Raw genomic sequence first — 14,395 nt, 5'->3', positions numbered from 1 at the left:
TAATAACGGGTTTAGATCCAGCAGTAGAGTTATTTATTGATGACTAATGATCTTGGTAGAACAGCAGCAGAATGATTTTCTGCTCGTTCCCTTTCTAAATAAAGCGTCAGGGTGAAGTAAACCCGTTCCAGCTGCATGTTTACGACACATTTGCGTATAAACTAGAACATTCTTCTATTTTTTCAGAGCCAGGAATCGTTTATCTTTTCTCAAATATTGTCTGACGGCTGCAGGCGGTCGTTTCATGAATATGAAAAGACGAGATGGAAATGAAAGCCGGCGAGTCGACGGACTGACAAACAGCAGAACACCTCTGGGTCCAGGACGGGAGCAGCAGCAGAGTTTATTCTGATCGTTTAAATCACACCCACCATCAATGAGTCTGATTAGAGCCGCAGCGATCGATCGATCAGCTGTCAGAGATTAATCACCAGCTGTTTTAATCATTAGTTTAATGAAAATAGAGGAACTTTTTGGTGTTTGCCTAAAAAAAATCAATTAATTATCAGATTTAATCGCCTGTCTCAGCTCTAATCACTTCAATTCTAATTATTGATCTGATATTTATCAATAATTACATTAAGCACCAACAACTCTGACGACAAAATTAATCAGTTAAATGCGAATATTTTCTAGTTTTTCTTTAGAAAACGACAAAAACCAAACAGGAAAACAACAAAAATGCGACACAAAATGACAAAAATGAGAGAGAAAATAACAAAAACAAAATAGAAACAAAAAATGAGACACAAAATGACACAAACAAGAAGCAAAATGACAAAAATGGGAGAGAAAATGACAAAAACCGAACCGAAAATGACAAAAATGAAATAAAACAACAACAACGAGACACAAAATGACAAAAATGAAACAGAAAAGAACAAAAATGAGACATTTATTTGCATTTATGGTGGTGGAACTGGACTGTTCCTGCTGTAGGAAGCAGATTTCCTCTTTTCTACATCAGCTTATGGACCTTATTTGCCATTATTTACTAAAATAATAATAATAAATTCCACCATGAGCTGTAAAAACCTCGCTGTAACTCCCTGACATCTGTCTTCCTGAACTGTTGACCCTCCAGCAGCTCTGGGCTCAGACTTTAAAAGTAAAACACATTTAATTAAAGTAAGAGCTCAGGACTCGTCAAAAGCTGCATTACTATTATATGCTGGGCTCGTTTGTGACAACGTCTGGCTGAGACTTTACAGCGCTGCACTAAATGGAAACACCAGAGGAGGAAACACGACGGAAAGAAACCAGCTCAGAGTCCACGCTGCCAGGCTCTACAGCTGGAAATCATCCCAGCTGCACCTGAACGCACCTGGACCCACAAGTAGCTAAAAATACCCCAAAAATACCCCACAAGTACCCAACAAATAACCAAAAAATACCCCACAAGTACCCAACAAATAACATAAAATACCCTACAAATACCCCAAAAATACCCCACAAGTACCCTACAAATACCCCAAAAATACCCCAAAAATACCCTACAAATAACCAAAAAATACCCCACAAATACCCCACAAGTACTCAACAAATAACCAAAAATACCCCACAAGTACCCTACAAATAACCAAAAATACCCCACAAGTACCCTACAATAACCAAAAAATACCCCACAAATAACCGAAAAATACCCCACAAGTACCCTACAAATAACCAAAAAATATCCAAAAAATACCCACAAAATAACCAAAAAATACCCCACAAGTACCCTACAAATACCCAAAAATACCCCACAAGTACCCTACAAATACCCAAAAAATACCCACAGTACCCTACAAGTACCCAAAAAATACCCTACCAAGTACCCAACAAATAACCAAAAATACCCCACAAGTACCCTACAAATACCCAAAAAATACCCCACAAGTACCCTACAAATAACCAAAAAATTACCCCACAAGTACCCTACAAATACCCCACAAGTACCCTACAAATACCCAAAAAATACCCCACAAGTACCCTACAAATACCCCACAAGTACCCTACAAGTACCCAAAAAATACCCCACAAGTACCCTACAAATACCCCAAAAATACCCTACAAATAACCAAAAAATACCCCACAAATACCCCACAAGTACTCAACAAATAACCAAAAAATACCCCACAAGTACCCCACAAATAACCAAAAAAATACCCAAAAATACCCCACAAGTACCCTACAAATAACCAAAAAAAATACCCCACAAGTATCCTACAAATACCCCAAAAATACCCCACAAGTACCCTACAAATACCCAAAAAATACCCCACAAGTATCCTACAAATACCCCAAAAAATACCCCACAAGTACCCTACAAATACCCCAAAAAATACCCCACAAGTACCCCAACAAATACCCAAAAAAATACCCCACAAGTACCCTACAAATACCCAAAAAATACCCCACAAGTACCCTACAAATACCCAAAAAAATACCCCACAAGTACCAGACAAATACCCCAAAAATACCCCACAAGTATCCTACAAATACCCCAAAAAATACCCCACAAGTATCCTACAAATACCCCAAAAAATACCCCACAAGTACCCTACAAATAACCAAAAAATACCCCATAAGTATCCTACAAATACTCCAAAAATACCCCACAAGTACCCAACAAATAACCAAAAAAATACCCCACAAGTATCCTACAAATACCCCAAAAAATACCCCACAAGTACCCTACAAATACCCCAAAAAATACCCCACAAGTATCCTACAAATACCCCAAAAAATACCCCACAAGTACCCTACAAATAACCAAAAAATACCCCACAAGTATCCTACAAATACCCCAAAAAATACCCCACAAGTACCCTACAAATAACCAAAAAAATACCCCACAAGTATCCTACAAATACCCCAAAAATACCCCACAAGTACCCTACAAATACCCAAAAAATACCCCACAAGTACCCTACAATACCCAAAAAAATACCCCACAAGTACCAGACAAATACCCCAAAAATACCCCAAAAATACCCCAAAACACCTCAAAAATACCCCAAAAATACCCAACAAGTACCAGACAAATATTCAACCTGCTGCAGCCGTTTAATCTGTATTTATGGATCATTCCAGAACTGGAGGACATTTGGGCTTCAAATTGTTTGAAACGACAAAAACAAGACAGAAAATGAGAGAAACGAGACAGATAACAACAAAAACGAGACAGAAAACAACAGAAGCATGACAAAATGATAAAAACAAGAAACAAAAAGACCGAAATGAGACACAAAAGACAGAAATGTGAGCGAAAATGACAAAACAAAACAGAAAGAACAAAAACAAGACAGAAAATGACAAACATGACACAGAATAACAGAAATGAGAGAAAATGACAAAAAATAAAACAGGAAAACAAAAACAAGACAGAAAATGACAAAAATTAGACACAAAATGATAAAAAAAAACGAAATAGAAAATGACAAAAGCAATAGATAAAATGACAAAAACGAGACAAAAAGACAAACACAAAACAGAAAATGACCAAAAAGAGAAAATAACAAAAACAAGACACAACACAACAAAAGCGAGACACAAAATAACAGAAATGAGAGAGAAAATGACAAAACAAAACAGTCAGAAAATGACAAAAATAAAACAGACAACAACAAAAACGAGCCAGGAAATGACAAAAATTAAGCAGAAAGCGACAAAAACAAGACACAATGACAGAAAAGAGGAACAAAATGATAAAACAAAATAGAAAACAACAAAAGCGAGAGAGAAAACGACCAAAACGAGACTGAAAATGACAAAAACGAGACACAAAACGACAAACAGAAAACGACAGTAATGAGACAAAAAATGACAGTAAACGACAAAAGCAAAACAAAATGAAAAAACAAGACACAAAAAACAAAAATGAGACACAAAAAGGCAGAAATGAGAGAAAAATTACAAAAATAAAACAGAAAACAACAAAATTGAGACAAAAAACGACAAAAACAAAACAGAAAAATAACAAAAAAGAAAAAAATTACAGAAACAAGGCACAAAATTACAGAAATGAGAGCGGAAATGACACAAATGAGACAGAAAACGACATTTTAGGGGGAACTCCAGACTTATTTAATATTTTAAGAACATTTTCAAACACTCTTTTCTCCTAGTTTCTTAGATCTGGTGTCATGATGAGAACATTTACAGAACTACTGCATGTTTTAGGATTATGGTAAACGTGATGTGAAACGTCCTCCAGTTCTGGAACCGATCACAGCAGACTGGACCTGAGAGCTTCTGGAAAGTCCACAAAGTTCTGCTCAGCAGCGCCGCCTGCTGCTCTCTGTCTGCTACTGGAGCTGGTGTGGAGCTTCACAGAGAATCAATGAAACACGACAGCAGCAATCAGCATCTGACCCAGCTACCCACATCCACACACACACCTGAGAACCAGCAGAACCTCCAGCCCGACCAGGATCCACCACAACCCGGCCAGAAGCAGCACAAAGTGGAGGAAACAGCAGCAGGTTCCACAGAACCAGCATGAAAACCTCAGCATGAAAATGAGAGAACTTTTCTAGAAAACCACTCAGCAGGCAGCAATAATCCCAATCAGAGCCGCAGCAGCAGAATCGGAGAGAAAGTCTTCATTTAGAAAGCAATAATGTTTAGTTTGCAAGAAGGAAACTCATTTAGAACGTTTGGCATTCAAGTCAAACCATCCTGGAGCTCTTTGGATGCATGCAGAATGTAAAATACAGATAGACAGATTAAAAAATACATGTTGTAAGGCTGTAAGCGTTACATTTGCAATCCAACAGTCAACTTCTGCAGAATAATCCTCATTGCACATGTATAAGGAAGAAAATTGGGGAAATATTGCCATCACAATCTTTAAAAATATATCTAAAATCAACCTATGTGAGTACAAATGTGAGTTGCAAACTTCTTCTTTCAGGTTTTTCTTATACAAAATATATTTTGTTGCATCCTGAGGTATTTAACTACATTTTTATGCGTGTAAAACAAGTAAATAAAAGCAGCTCTTACCTGCAGAAGCAGCGATGCGTCCTAAATAAAGTTCATCCTCGGGGCTTTCCTGCAAATAAATGCTCTATCAGAGGAAAGGGTGGAGAAAAAATAACGTAAAAACCACATTTTTCTGAAAGGTGCCGCTGTGGAAACGTGAGTAAAGTCCTCAGCGTCCGTGTTGTCGGTGCAGTTGCTCAACTTGGTCTCTGCTGCTGCGCTGCTGCAGCGGCGACACACGGCGCAGCCAAAGAGTAGCGGCGACGACGAGAGCGGCAACCCCCGCTACCGGCCGCTTCGCTTGTAGCACAGACAATCACGATATGTGCGCGAACTTTTGCGAGTTTTAACTGACGTTTGGCGTTTTGAGTTCAACCACAATGCATTACATACAAAATAAATCAACTACAACAATAAATGTTCGTAAATAACGTTTTTTTGGGGAGAAAGAGCGGAAACCACGCACTACTAGTTTGGCCAAAGAAGTTCGCCTAGCAAGCACGTTAGCAAAAAAAAAAAAAGTCTGTTTTCGGTCTCAAATTGAATTTAAAATTCCAGTAAAGTTATCTGCCAGCATTTTTACCTTTATTAAGACCATCAACTCCTGAAATAACGCTCCAGCAAACATGTTAAACGTCATTTCTTGCTATTTGCAAACAGCCGTATTTAGGAGGTAGCTGACAGTAAGCGTGTATTAGCCGCTATTAGCTATTAGCCCAAACACCGCTGAGGACCAGCATCCAGTCAGCGCAATCTTTTCTGACTTTTGACTCACTTTTTTCATTTTTTCTTGCTTTTTAATTTATAATAACCAACAAATGTCATACAGCATCCATAATTGCTTTTCAGTCACTGTAGTATTTTTTACTCCCTTAAAAACTGAAAAAAAAAGTTTTCACTAATAGCACTTCTTAATAAGCTCATTAGCACTATGAGCTTATTAGTATGATTTTGTCTGACAGCACTTGAACGCAGCAAGGGGACGACGTCATGACGTCGGCGGGGTTGCATTTCCGTACGTGCTTCCGTGAAGTTGATCTGGATTGTTTATACGCGCTGCTTCCCGCGTGCTGGTCTGACAGCTAGTTAACGGGAGCTAGTTAACGGGAGCAGCTGGATGTTAACGGAGGGTGGAGGATGATAAAGACGGAGAAGACGCTGCACCTGAAGAGCTGCCGGGGCCGGACGGTGCGGGTGGTCCGGGAGCACTACCTGAGGGAGCGGGTTCCCTGCTACAGCTCTCTGTGCCAGGCGGACTGTGACCACGGTACAACCCGAAACACTCATTCATCTGGATAAAAAACACTCATTTACCTGGATAAAAGCACTCTGCAGCTGGTGGTAGATCTGTTTACCAGGCAGTAATTAAACTATACCAACCCAAACTAGCAGATAAACCTGTTAATCCTCATGTTTACTGCAGGACCAGGTGATAAACGTGGAGATGAAGCTAGCTTTAAATCTGTTAACTGGACTTTGTGGGCATGTTGTTGGCTTGTTGTTGTGGTTGCTGCTGGGATTTAACTTTTAAAACACAAAACAATACACAGTGTCATTTTTGTGTAATTTTTTGTCTCGTTTGTCCATTTTTTTTGCCACTTTGTAACTTTTTCGTCTATTTTTTTGTCTTTTTTGTTTCATGTTGTCTTATTTTTGCCATTTTGTTTCTTGTTTTTGTGGTTTTATGTCTCATTTTTTGTAATATTTTGTCTTGTTTTTGTGTTTTTTTGTCTTTTTTTGTTTGGCTTTTGGTGAGGTTTGGCATTTATTCCTTTTTGTTGCTTTGTAACTTTTTTGTCAATTTTTTTGTCTCTTTTTTTCTTTGTTTTGTGTCGTTTGTCTCATTTTTTATCATTTTGTGTCTAATTTTTGTCATATTTTGTCTTGATTTTGTTGTTTTTTTATCTTTTTTTGTCTGACTTTTGTCGTTTGTCTCTTGTTTTTGTCATTTTCTTTGTCGTTTCGTGTTTCCTTTTTGTCTCTCTTGTTTTTTTTTGGTCTATTTTTGTATCTTGTCTTGTTTCGTGTCTCGTTTTTTGTCGTTTTGTGCCTCATTTTTTGTAATTCTTGTCCTGTTTGTGTTGTTTTTTGTCCGACTTTTGTTGTTGATCTCTTGTTTTTGTCATTTTGGGGCATTTTTTTATGTCGTTTGTCAGTGTTTTTGTTGCTTTTTGTTGTTTTTGATTAGTTTTGTGTCGTTTGTCTCTTTTCTTTCTCGCTTTAGTTGTTTTGTGTAATATTTTGTCGTGATGTTTTTGGTGGTTGAGTGTTTGGATCTAACTTTTAAAACCTTCTGTTCCATAGTTATTGTCCAGAAATGCTGTTATTTTAGCTCAGCCTGCAGATCTTCACCTTTTAAAGCAGATGCTTGTTGAATTTTCAGCTTATTCCTGAGTGAAATCTAAATATAAAGCAGGAGACTCTGTTGTTTCTGCAGACTTCGTCCCCTTTAGTTTGTAGACTCGCTCCATGTTTCACATTAATATCACAGTGAGAGGGAGAAAACTTAACTAAACCGTTGAATTAGTCGCGTTTATTATGATGATTTCCGGCCGTAATCGTGTTATTTTGTGCCTTGTGCCTAAAAACCTGGAGCTGGATGAAATAATTTTACGTCTAACAGGTTATTTCTGCTCATTTTAAGACAAGACCAGATGAAGATGCTGCTGGGAGAGAAAAGGTTCAGAACTAACGCCTCAGATAAATAAAAACAGATTAAATGTGCTGCCTGGAGGAGACGAATAAGACTCTGTGCTTCACTGGATGCACAAACTGAAGTTCTAGAGAATATGATCTGAGCTCCTGCTTTAAAGGAAGGTTTTATATTTATTATGTATTTAACTTTTATTTCATTCATTTTCCCACTTTAGTCTGAATAAATACATCAGAAGATAGTATTAAAATGTTTCTGTCCTGAACAGTCAGGAGGGAGATGACCTTTGATCAAAAACAAATAAATACCACAAAAAATAACAGCACATGAAACATTAAAATGAAGGAACTGAAACGCGCTTACTGACACGCACGTCTACAATTAGTACGGATCATTTCCACAGAGACGCCAAAAACATGATAATTTCTCTGTATTCTAATCTAGGAGGGTCCAACATGAGGCCCGTGGTCCAAAAGTGGTCCTCCAGAGGGTCCAATCCGGCCCTCAGAGTGTAAAAATTCCAGAGAAGACATTAACACAGTGTGCGCCAATGACGTCGGACCATCGGTCAAATCCGATTTGTGTACCAAAAGTCCGGTAAAACTTACTACATTACTGGTCTCATGTCCGGTGTAATTATTTTTCCTGTAACCCCGAAGTTCCACATAACGCGATCGCGCCGCGCAACGGAACGAAGCGCCGCTGTCTTGTTCCGAAAGTCAAAGCACACAGCGGCACGCCGTCCGGATGGGGAGGGCTGCTCCTCAGAGAGGCTCTCGTGTGAACAGCGATATCACGCGATAAAAACACATGATATAAACAGAAAATAAATAAACCACACCTCATTTCGCTTCTACAAGGTCGCTCTGCTTGACCCAGCCACATTGCTCTGTGATTTATACTTCTAGCATGGCTGAGTACATGATTTATGTTTTGATCTCAAATGAGTGCTTTTCTTTATCCAATAGTTAATTTTGTATGGTTTATTCTGTATAAAAGTGGTAATTTCTCTTGTCCATGGCGTCCTGTTGTATCTGGGACATAATTAATAAAGTAGTAAATTTGTATAACAATTATTAAAATTAAATTATACATCAACTTTTGGTACATTTGTGCCTAAAATATTCAGTCCAGTAAAAACTGTTTCGGTCCAGTAAAAAATTACTGTTTACTGGTCCACGGTCCAGTAATAAATTGTGCCCATTCACGCAGACTGTTAACTGCAGATTATAAATTAGTAAAACTATAAATTTTAAATCATTTCTAGACCATGACAAGTTGTTCTGATCAGAAAGTGAAATAGTAGATTGTTCTTTTGTCGTTTTGTGTAATATATTGTCTTGTTTTTGTCTGACTTTTGTCTGACTTTTGTCATTTGTCTCATGTTTTTGTTGTTTTGTGTTTCCTTTCTGTCTTGTGTTTGTCTGCTTTTTAGTCATTTTTGGTCTCGTTTGTGTCGTTTGTCCATTTTTTTTGTCGCCTTACATTTTTTGTCTAATTTTTTGTCTCTTTTTTTGTTTTGTTTCGTGTTGTTTGTGTCATTTTTTTGTTGTTTTTTTGTCTGACTTTTATGGTTTTGATCATAAAGTAAATCCTCCATGGTTCATTTCCAGGTGACTAAATGTTGTGTTCCTTTGTAGACACTCTGTGATCTGGAAGTTGTAATGTGGAAATGATAAACTGAGGATGAATGTGGATGAAACTGAACTTATTTTTCTGTAGAAATTTCAGGTTGTTCATGATGTTTTGTAAAAAGATAATTCCTTAAATGTGAACATTTTCAGAATGAACTTTTTTGCACTGAAACAAAGGAGACATGTGGAGTTATTGTGGTTATTTACAGGTTATTATGGTTTTATTTTACTGGTGTCTGTAGATCACACTGGACTGAATGTGGAACCTGAACTAGAATGAGTTTGACTCCGCTGACTTAAAGACAAACTGCTTCCAACACGTATTTATTACACTTTTTAATTGACACAGCGATAGAATAATTACCACAGCAGCTGTGTCCGTTTAAAGGTAAATAATAAAAATGAAATAATTCTGGGACCTTTCTGATGTGAAGCTGTTCAGAAGCTGCATTATTGTCCGTATTAAACGTTCTGCAGCAAAGTAAAAGTAATAAAACCAAACCTCGTGTCAGACCAGCTGCGTTTTCTACGTCTCAAACTGCAGCGTTTGTGATTTTCTAATTGCGTCGTTTCAGAATTCAATTTGAAATCGATTCACGGTGGAGCCTTGCAGAGACGTTTAATGAGTAAAACACTGAACGATAACTTAAACGTTCACATTGTTATTGATAATATTTGCTGTGGAATCGTGCTCAGTCTGCACAGTTTCTATTTGTTGAAGTGAATCTTAAGTTTATTAAAGTTTTAGCAGCAGATGAGCTGAACTATGAGGCAGAATGATCAGGACAGAACTGAGATATGAGTCCAGATTTTAGTCTTTATTGTAATTTTTCATCTCTTTTCTGCTGAAACATTAAGAAGTAGAGATGATGGTTTGATTTTTGCTGCAGTCGATGTGTTGTGATTCATTTGACCTTTTTCCTTAGGATAATTGCATCTTCTGTGATTTGGAGGTGGTCCTTGATGGTGTTGAGGTTCTGGTAAAGTTTTGATGGATTGTATAGCCTCGTTTAGTTGCGCATGTTTGTTTGCGTTCTGGTGAAATAATTGGACTCTGCAGAGTAAGTGTAAGGAGTCACATTTTATAAATTTAGACTTCTCAAAAATTCAGGACAGGGAGCCAGAAAGAAACATGATTTCAGGACTCTTGACTGATGCTCTGTCACTACAGAATATCTCTAAAATGATCCGTTATTGTGTCAGGATTAATGTCTTCTAACCTCCACACAGGCGGTAAAGTCCTGCCTGGAGATCTGACCCACTACGTGATGCCGGATGCCACGGTGGTGGTGGACTTCCTGGAGATCCTAGAGTTCAGACAGCTGCAGGGCATCGTGTTCACCCAGACGGCCTGTGAGGCTCTGCAGAGCAAAGGACGAAGGTAAACACCACCTAGACGCCAGCTAAACATCAGCTAGACATCACCGAGACACCAGCTAGACGCCAGCTAAACATCACCTAGACATCACCTAGACACCAGATAAACATCACCGAGACACCAGCTAGATGCCAGCTAAACATCACCTAGACATCAGATAAACATCACCGAGACACCAGCTAGACACCAGCTAAACATCAGCCAGACATCACCTAGACACCAGATAAACATCACCGAGACACCAGCTAGACACCAGCTAAACATCAGCTAAACATCACCTAGACACCAGATAAACATCACCGAGACACCAGCTAGATGCCAGCTAAACATCACCTAGACACCAGCTAAACATCACCTAGACACCAGATAAACATCACCGAGACACCAGCTAGATGCCAGCTAAACATCAGCCAGACATCACCTAGACACCAGCTAAACATCAGCCAGACATCACCTAGACACCAGCTAGACACCAGATAAACATCACCGAGACACCAGCTAGACGCCAGCTAAACATCACCGAGACACCAGCTAGACACCAGATAAACATCACCTAGACACCAGCTAGACACCAGATAAACATCACCGAGACACCAGCTAGACGCCAGCTAAACATCACCGAGACACCAGCTAGACACCAGATAAACATCACCTAGACACCAGCTAGACACCAGATAAACATCACCGAGACACCTGCTAGACGCCAGCTAAACATCACCTAGACGCCAGCTAAACATCACCGAGACACCAGCTAGATGCCAGCTAAACATCACCTAGACGCCAGCTAAACATCACCGAGACACCTGCTAGATGCCAGCTAAACATCACCTAGACGCCAGCTAAACATCACTTAGACGCCAGCTAAACATCACCGAGACACCAGCTAGACGCCAGCTAAACATCACTTAGACGCCAGCTAAACATCACCGAGACACCTGCTAGATGCCAGCTAAACATCACCTAGACGCCAGCTAAACATCACCGAGACACCTGCTAGACGCCAGCTAAACATCACCTAGACGCCAGCTAAACATCACCGAGACACCAGCTAGATGCCAGCTAAACATCACCTAGACACCAGATAAACATCACCGAGACACCTGCTAGACGCCAGCTAAACATCACCTAGACGCCAGCGAAACATCACCTAGACACCAGCTAGATGCCAGCTAAACATCACCTAGACGCCAGCTAAACATCACCGAGACACAGCTAGACGCCAGCTAAACATCACCTAGACGCCAGCTAAACATCACCGAGACACCTGCTAGATGCCAGCTAAACATCACCTAGACGCCAGCTAAACATCACCGAGACACCTGCTAGACGCCAGCTAAACATCACCTAGACACCAGCTAGACACCAGATAAACATCACCTAGACGCCAGCTAAACATCACCGAGACACCAGCTAGATGCCAGCTAAACATCACGTAGACACCAGATAAACATCACCGAGACACCTGCTAGACGCCAGCTAAACATCACCTAGACGCCAGCTAAACATCACCGAGACACCAGCTAGATGCCAGCTAAACATCACCTAGACACCAGCTAAACATCACCTAGACGCCAGCTAAACATCACCGAGACACCTGCTAGATGCCAGCTAAACATCACCTAGACATCACCTAGACACCAGATAAACATCACCGAGACACCTGCTAGACGCCAGCTAAACATCACCTAGACGCCAGCTAAACATCACCTAGACACCAGATAAACATCACCGAGACACCAGCTAGATGCCAGCTAAACATCACCTAGACACCAGCTAAACATCACCTAGACACCTGCTAGATGCCAGCTAAACATCACCTAGACATCACCTAGACACCAGATAAACATCACCGAGACACCTGCTAGACGCCAGCTAAACATCACCTAGACACCAGCTAAACATCACCTAGACACCTGCTAGATGCCAGCTAAACATCACCTAGACATCACCTAGACACCAGATAAACATCACCGAGACACCTGCTAGACGCCAGCTAAACATCACCTAGACGCCAGCTAAACATCACCTAGACACCAGATAAACATCACCGAGACACCAGCTAAACATCACCTAGACACCAGATAAACATCACCGAGACACCAGCTAGATGCCAGCTAAACATCACCGAGACACCAACTAAACATCACCTAGACACCAGATAAACATCACCGAGACACCAGCTAGATGCCAGCTAAACATCAGCCAGACATCACCTAGACACCAGCTAAACATCAGCCAGACATCACCTAGACACCAGCTAGACACCAGATAAACATCACCAAGACACCAGCTAGACGCCAGCTAAACATCACCGAGACACCAGCTAGACACCAGATAAACATCACCTAGACACCAGCTAGACACCAGATAAACATCACCGAGACACCTGCTAGACGCCAGCTAAACATCACCTAGACGCCAGCTAAACATCACCGAGACACCAGCTAGACGCCAGCTAAACATCACCTAGACGCCAGCTAAACATCACCGAGACACCTGCTAGATGCCAGCTAAACATCACCTAGACGCCAGCTAAACATCACCGAGACACCTGCTAGACGCCAGCTAAACATCACCTAGACGCCAGCTAAACATCACCGAGACACCAGCTAGATGCCAGCTAAACATCACCTAGACACCAGATAAACATCACCGAGACACCTGCTAGACGCCAGCTAAACATCACCTAGACGCCAGCTAAACATCACCGAGACACCAGCTAGATGCCAGCTAAACATCACCTAGACACCAGCTAGACACCAGATAAACATCACCGAGACACCAGCTAGACGCCAGCTAAACATCACCGAGACACCAGCTAGACACCAGATAAACATCACCTAGACACCAGCTAGACACCAGATAAACATCACCGAGACACCTGCTAGACGCCAGCTAAACATCACCTAGACGCCAGCTAAACATCACCGAGACACCAGCTAGATGCCAGCTAAACATCACCTAGACGCCAGCTAAACATCACCGAGACACCTGCTAGATGCCAGCTAAACATCACCTAGACGCCAGCTAAACATCACTTAGACGCCAGCTAAACATCACCGAGACACCAGCTAGACGCCAGCTAAACATCACTTAGACGCCAGCTAAACATCACCGAGACACCTGCTAGATGCCAGCTAAACATCACCTAGACGCCAGCTAAACATCACCGAGACACCTGCTAGACGCCAGCTAAACATCACCTAGACGCCAGCTAAACATCACCGAGACACCAGCTAGATGCCAGCTAAACATCACCTAGACACCAGATAAACATCACCGAGACACCTGCTAGACGCCAGCTAAACATCACCTAGACGCCAGCGAAACATCACCTAGACACCAGCTAGATGCCAGCTAAACATCACCTAGACGCCAGCTAAACATCACCGAGACACCAGCTAGACGCCAGCTAAACATCACCTAGACGCCAGCTAAACATCACCGAGACACCTGCTAGATGCCAGCTAAACATCACCTAGACGCCAGCTAAACATCACCGAGACACCTGCTAGACGCCAGCTAAACATCACCTAGACACCAGCTAGACACCAGATAAACATCACCTAGACGCCAGCTAAACATCACCGAGACACCAGCTAGATGCCAGCTAAACATCACGTAGACACCAGATAAACATCACCGAGACACCTGCTAGACGCCAGCTAAACATCACCTAGACGCCAGCTAAACATCACCGAGACACCAGCTAGATGCCAGCTAAACATCACCTAGACACCAGCTAAACATCACCTAGACGCC

At 41.0% G+C, this 14,395-nt stretch overlaps 2 protein-coding genes across 4 annotated transcripts in view; one reads left to right on the top strand and one right to left on the bottom strand.

Moving 5' to 3' along the window:
• Positions 1-5,170, bottom strand: part of LOC110968495 (multiple epidermal growth factor-like domains protein 11) — a 178,899-nt gene extending 173,729 nt beyond the window's left edge. For all 3 annotated transcript variants that reach the window (XM_051940529.1, XM_051940532.1, XM_051940536.1), the window contains exon 1: positions 4,990-5,170. The gene's annotated coding sequence lies outside the window, so the exon portion shown is untranslated. The remainder of the gene's footprint in view (positions 1-4,989) is intronic.
• An 805-nt stretch (positions 5,171-5,975) lies between these two features.
• dis3l (DIS3 like exosome 3'-5' exoribonuclease) overlaps positions 5,976-14,395 on the top strand; it is a 48,024-nt gene continuing 39,604 nt past the window's right edge. The window contains exons 1-2 of the mRNA XM_022208745.2: positions 5,976-6,235; positions 10,486-10,636. Coding sequence (XP_022064437.2) covers positions 6,106-6,235; positions 10,486-10,636 — 281 coding nt within the window. The 5' untranslated portion in view covers positions 5,976-6,105. The remainder of the gene's footprint in view (positions 6,236-10,485; positions 10,637-14,395) is intronic.

The sequence above is a fragment of the Acanthochromis polyacanthus genome, chromosome 2 (genome assembly GCF_021347895.1).
Source record: "Acanthochromis polyacanthus isolate Apoly-LR-REF ecotype Palm Island chromosome 2, KAUST_Apoly_ChrSc, whole genome shotgun sequence".
Classification (NCBI taxonomy): Eukaryota; Metazoa; Chordata; class Actinopteri; family Pomacentridae; genus Acanthochromis; species Acanthochromis polyacanthus.
The sequence above is the reverse complement of the archived record's forward strand: the minus strand, read 5'-3'. Positions and strand labels throughout refer to the sequence as shown.